Source organism: Gavialis gangeticus, unplaced genomic scaffold (genome assembly GCF_001723915.1).
Source record: "Gavialis gangeticus isolate Ggan-Ray unplaced genomic scaffold, GavGan_comp1, whole genome shotgun sequence".
Lineage (NCBI taxonomy): Eukaryota > Metazoa > Chordata > Crocodylia > Gavialidae > Gavialis > Gavialis gangeticus.
Genome location: NW_017728995.1, coordinates 31,512,904 through 31,519,206, shown reverse-complemented (window position 1 = coordinate 31,519,206; position 6,303 = coordinate 31,512,904). Strand labels below are relative to the sequence as shown.

The 6,303-nt window shown below is 49.6% G+C and overlaps 1 protein-coding gene across 1 annotated transcript in view; it reads left to right on the top strand.

Annotated features, from left to right (window-relative positions):
- The first annotated feature begins 4,810 nt into the window (after window positions 1–4,810).
- Window positions 4,811–6,303, top strand: part of FYTTD1 (forty-two-three domain containing 1) — a 28,088-nt gene continuing 26,595 nt past the window's right edge. The window contains exon 1 of the mRNA XM_019503441.1: window positions 4,811–5,001. Coding sequence (XP_019358986.1) covers window positions 4,833–5,001 — 169 coding nt within the window. The 5' untranslated portion in view covers window positions 4,811–4,832. The remainder of the gene's footprint in view (window positions 5,002–6,303) is intronic.

Sequence of the window (6,303 nt, the reverse complement as noted above, 5' to 3'; positions counted from 1 at the left end):
GAGGAAGCATCAGGCTGCCCCACCCCCACAATAGTACCCCCACCAGTTCCTGATCCCGAACTGATCCCCATTAATACTCCCCACATGATAACCCCCATGCTGCCCACACGAGTACTCCCGCATTGCTCCCTGGCCCGCACCTGCCGTCCTGCCGCTCCCCGGCCGGCCCGACCTCCATGCCGGGCGATCCCAGCGCCGCCGCTTCGGCGCTGCCCATCACCTGGCGCCGCCCAGCCGCGAACTACCGCTCCCGGCATGCCTTGCGCCGAACTACTGCTCCCGGCATGCCCCGCGCACCCCCCCCGCTGCTCCCGGCATGCCCGCGCCCCAAGGACTCGATTTCCCGGCGTTCCCTGCGCAGCCTCGCCTTGCGCATGCGCGCTCAGCTGCAGGCTGCCAGTGTCCCTTGCACAGGGTTGCTGAGCTACACCTCTGCAAAGGGGATGGGGAATACCCTGCCTGCGGTGCTTTAGTTGCCCTGGGGGAACTATGTGCACTGCTGCCTGCACAACTGTCATTTCACAAAGAAACCCCCTCCTGCAGAGCATCCATCCTCCACTTCTGCCACAGCGAGCGGCCCTTGGGTTCAGTCGCAGGGTTAATGCAAATAAATGCATGGGTTAATGCATAAAAAAAACACGAGTCAAGGCAGCACTGCATCTCCCCAAGTTTCAACAACAGCCACCATGACCCCGCTCAGGAAGCCAGCCCCTTTCTGAAGATGCTTGACCAAAACCCAAGCAATGAGCCATTCCCCAGGTACAACGGATCAAGCACCTTACACTGGATTAAGATGGATCCCTGGATTAAAGGACTGTGCTAGCAGATGCACTGGAATGAAACATACCCAATTTAGACATCTCGTTACCAAATTCTGAATCAGTACGGTGGGAGCACAAAGGCACAATGTCCAGCCATTAAAATATCCGCCCTGCCTGGTCCACTCTCCAAAGTGTTTATTGGTGCTGGGATAGCATGAGGATGTGCTGGCCACTGTCAATATAAAGAGGAAGATGTAATCCATGACCAGAAGAATTTGCATTATAAGCAAAGAAGAATTTTTCCACCTATTTTAGTTGCTCATGAGAGGGGCTGAGGCAGATGTTCTTGTACACTCTTGAACAAATGAACTAAGAAATCCCTTCCAGCCCAATGTCCCTATGACTCAAATCACTGCAAAATAGTATACCGTACCATATGGTATAAGGAGTAATGCATTAAATAACTCATAGCTCATCTGAGTTATTTACTTCACAGCTCCTTATACCATATGGTATACTATTTTACAGTGACTAAGTTTTCCAGAACTCTAAGTCACACTGTATTAGAAATAATACCTACGTACTTCCCAGTCTCAGTGAACAGACTGAAATCCCACACTTTTATAGATATTGTATCGTACCAGTGAACAACTGCTCCTGGTATATTTTGTTGGGCAAGAAACTACTCTATCCCTATCGTCCACATAAAATTTCCAGGCTGTATATGGCCCAGTGCATATCAGAGTCAATAAATGTATTGACTCTCACAGCAGAAATATCAGAGCAAACTAAAAGCCAGTGAGACCATTCCTGTAATGGTTTGGTGATCACATCCTCTGGCTACAAATGGAAATGAAGGTCTAATTTAATTGTCTACATTTGGGAGACCATGTAAAATATGGATGGTAAAAGGGTCTTTCAAGTTTAACTAATTTGAAATAGCCTGTGCTGGATCTTCCTGCCTAGCCAAGTTCCCATCTCCTTTAAAAAATCCTGAGAAAAACAATCTCTCCTTTCCTAGGCTTCCAGAATTTGTCAGCTCTTTTCCTTTGTTGTCCTTAAAATAATTGTCTTTTGTTGACCAACTAAAATAATTTTATGCCAATAAAAGTAAAATATTTACAAGGCCTCTATCAATTTGAAATTTGTATGGAAAAGTACAACACCAAGAAGGAGTCTACTCCTGCAGAACTTACTGACGTGAACAGATCCATTAACTTTATTGACTTAACAGGGACTAGGTCAGTGGTTCTTAACCTTTTTAGACTCAATGCACCCCTCAGTAGACTCAAAGTGCCCCTTGGAAAATTGCAACTCTTAGTATTCACTCATTTTTGGACTACAGAAAAATTCTAGATTAATGCTTATGGTGCAAAGAACTCAGAAAGACCACAACAGGTCAAAATGGTTTTAACACTATTAATTCCTTTTGAAATTCCTGGGTTTATCTTGTGAATCATGTTTGTACACCTAACAGTGCTAACATTGTGTGGTACCTACAGCGCCCTTGAAAGGATCTCAAGGCACCCTGGTTGAGAATCACCGGACTAGGTTTTGGGTGGGATCCTAGAATCATATTACACTGACTGATTTAAACTATAAAGGTATGGGAAAATATTTTGAAATACATGAAGCCAGATTCCCGGAGGATGACAGACATGATATAACAGTATTTAAGGACTTCCAGGACAGTTTTTTATTTGACACAAACATCAGTGATGCAAAACCAGATATTTTCTTAGTGTAATTTGTTAATTTGCTAAATGTTCTCTTTAACGTAGTGCGGAAACTAGTGTTTGGAAGCTGAAGCCAGAGAAATTCAAATTATAAACCAGGCATGCAGTTTTACAATTGAGGGTATTTAACCACTAGGAAAAACTCCCAAAGGAAATGGAAGATTCCCCATCCCTCAGTGTTTTCAAACTGAGACTGGATGTCTTATAGGAAGATCTGCATGAGTAATTGGGCTTAATACAGGGGTGAAACTCTATGGCCTGTGCTATATGAGTCACATTAATGACCTAATGATCCCTTCTGGCCTTAAAAAAGATGTATCTATGCAACTTCTTTAATGACGATGTGGGTGCAGTTATTCCTGGCAATTTAAGCACTTCCTATAGAGTTGCACTCCCAGTGTTTACCCATTAGCAGGAGCAGAACCATGGACTTCAACTCTGTATGTGGGGCTGCCAGACAGACGGCTCCCCTGACAGTCAGTGATATCGTGGACTAAAAAGATGTGTAGATTTTTTAAGAGGAAAAAATACCAGCTGGATTCAGATGGGCCAATGCCCCACCCCTACAATAATCCCAGTAATCATGTGATGAGAAAAGCTGCCAGTTTCTTAGCTGTTTGTACTCTCGTGACAAATAGCCATAAATCCAGGGGCTGACATTTGCTTCACCCCTTCAGTGACCCCTTAGTGATTTTGGCCATTAGGGGTATTTGAGAGGATTGGAACAAATACCCCTTTTGATTGGAACCTTTGTTCAATTTCCTTTTGTCCCTGTCCAGTTGCAGGCGGCTGGCCTCCTGGTTTGGATAGCTAAAACTAGCAACAGCTGTTGTGTAGGCTGTCTGAATTTTGTCTGATTCCCACTTGCCATCTGGACAGGCAGCATCTGTCATATTTGATGCTAACATATTGGAAGTGGGTTTAACAGAGCATTTCTATCTCAGTGTTGGTATGCTGCCTTGCCCAGCCAGCGCCCCATCTCATGCCAACATGAGAGTCAGGTTGAAAATATATATTAAGCATCTAACAACTGATTTTGATCATTAATATGCATAGACAGCTTGGTAGTTCTATAGCATCATTCATCAGATGCACTTTACAAATATCAGTGAATTATGCCTGGTAACTTTCCATCAACCCAATTTAAGAAAGTAAAACAGCAAATCTGCAGCCCCCCCATACTTTATCTGTCATTACCTTGAGCCTTTGGCCCACTCTAAAAGTACAGAACTTTAGAGCCTTGTGCTCTGAGAAGAAAGGGAAGAGACTCTCCATGAACTGTACTGGTCCTATGACATAATTACAAAATAAAAATGTTATGTTCTGGGTCAAATTAGCCAAATCAGTTCTGAAACCTATTGACTGAGGAGAACTCAATCATTCAAACAAACCATTGTGGCGCTACCACTGGCAAGTATCCTCTTTCCCATACTTTTCTGCCTAGGACTTCAGATATTTCCAGAGCCATGGCAGGCATCTTATGCACAGGCCCAAGCCCAGAGGTCTTGGGGTTCAGATGCCCCTGAGTGCCACTTGCTTTTAACCAATGGGCCAAACGAGCAAGCTAGGGGGAAACCACAACCAAGCGATTCCATTCACTAGAAGGCGGGGGCCTATTCCCACCCCAAGCAGATCATCACAGCATGGTTAGCCTGTTCTCAAAAGAGGCACAGCGAGGACAAGAGACTCGCTCAACATCAGGCTGCCAGTCTGCAGTTGGAGCATGCAATGGAAACCTGCCTCCTTCAGCTCCAAACTGTGGCCCCGCCACCGAGCCCCCCTGCTCTTTGCGAGATGACGACACATCCATTGGAGAGGATCATAAGCAGCTGCCCAGAGGGACGACAGGCAGCATTCACGTGCATGCCGATGTCTACAGAACAACCCATGCATCTTGGCAAGGGGCAACTTCAGCTGCCTGGTGGGGGGTATCAGAGGGCTGGGGGGTATCAAAGGGGGCACAGCACAGCTGCCTGGGAGCAGGGGGCTGCAGGGGCCCATGCATGGCAATCAAGCAACGCAGTGGCGCGTGGTGGCAGTTGCAGTGCGCAAGCAGGCCTGCAGTGGCATGCACGTGTGCCCGGCGCACTCATCCACCATGCACACGGCTGGCACGCGGGTCACTGGCCTGTCTCGATGCCCACAGCGGCGCCTGCTCCTCCCCGCCCTTAGGAGGCGCCCTGCGTCCTCACCCCTCTCGGCAGGGAGCGCCCCTTTCCCCGCGCATGCGTAGAGCTCTCGCAAACTCGCCCTTAACGCAGGCGCCTTGCTCCAGCCCAACTGCGCACGCGCAACAGCGGTCCGACAGCCGAGGAAAAGGAAGGGACAACCGCGCATGTGCTGCCGCGCCCTGCGCATGCGCACAGCCCGCGGCGGTTGGCTCGGTCAGCGAGGGGAGGTGGCTCTCTGGGCAGCCATGAACGGGTTCAGTGCTGCGGCGCCTCCCTCGGGCTCCAGCGCGGCGGCCCGGAGCGACAGCCTGGAGAAGATCGACATGTCCCTGGGTGAGGAGGGTCGCCGGCCTCCCCACTCGTGCGTCGATGATGGGGTGGGGGGGGGGCTGGACCGAAACAAGCGTCGATGTAGCAAGGGGGACTTGGGCTGCACCAAGTGCGCCATAGGGTGAGGGGCTGCGGTGGTACAGGCTGGACCCGACCACTTGTAAAGATGGGGGGGAGGGAAGAGAACACTGGGCCCCGCTGAGTGAATGGACTCTTCCGGCTGGCCCAGACCACTGGGGCGGCCCCTGGGGGGGAGGGGCGTGACCCCTACTCCTTGACCCTTGCCTGCCTCCTGCTGGGGACTGGGCAGGCCTGTGCCCTCCACTGGGGCCTGGGGCTGTGCTCAGGGACCCTTTGCAGAGGAGTGGTGGGGGGCAACTGGTGAGCCAGGCTGGTGCCACTGTGTTGGGCACAGCCAAGGGTTGCCCCCACACATTGTCCATTCGAAGTGCCCGGGCTGCCTTGGTTTTGCAGCTGGGTCCCCCAAAAGGGACCCAGGGAGCGGGCTCCCGCAATGGAAGTGAAGAGAGTCATCAACCCTGCACCAAGTCACTCGCTTCTCCTCTTGACAGGCTGAGAGTCAACTAGCCCAGTGTTTCTCACCCCGTGGGTTGCAAGAGCATGCAAAGGTGTTGCAAGCAAAGTTTTAAAAATGGGTTCTCCTTTTAAGATGGAAAATCTGGGAAACCAGGGCTTTCACATTGCAGGCTGGCAGCCTGCTCGGGGCTGCTTGGTGACCCCTTGACCCACACCTCCTCCCTCCCTGCATGCTGCGGGGCAGAGGGTTGGGAGTGAGGGGCACCGGCAGGGCCGGGGGGCTGCTTTTTCTACATAAAACTATTTACTGGGTCCATTGATGTTTACAAATGGGTCCTGGTACAAAAACGGTTGAGAACCACTGAACTGGGTGTTCATCAGAAGAGTTGAGTTAAAACTGTAAGGTATTATTACTGACACACCTAGAATAGCTCCTTATTACATCGTTATCAGATAACCTGGTTCCAAAAAAGAAAAAAAAACTAAAACGATACTACACTAGAACAAAGCACCCAGAATAAATATCTTTGCTAAGCTCAGTGTTTGTGGAAATGAAGAAGATCATCGTGGAGCACATCTGCGATGGGCTGGCCTCAGAGATGATGCTCAAGGGCAACCAGCACGGTTTCATTAGGGGCAGGTCATGTCAGACCAACCTGATTGCCTTATATGATCAGGTCACAAAAGCCTTGGCTGCAGGTGTTGCTGTGGATGTAGTCTTTCTGGACTTCAGCAAGGCCTTTGACACCGTCTCCCACCCCATCCTCA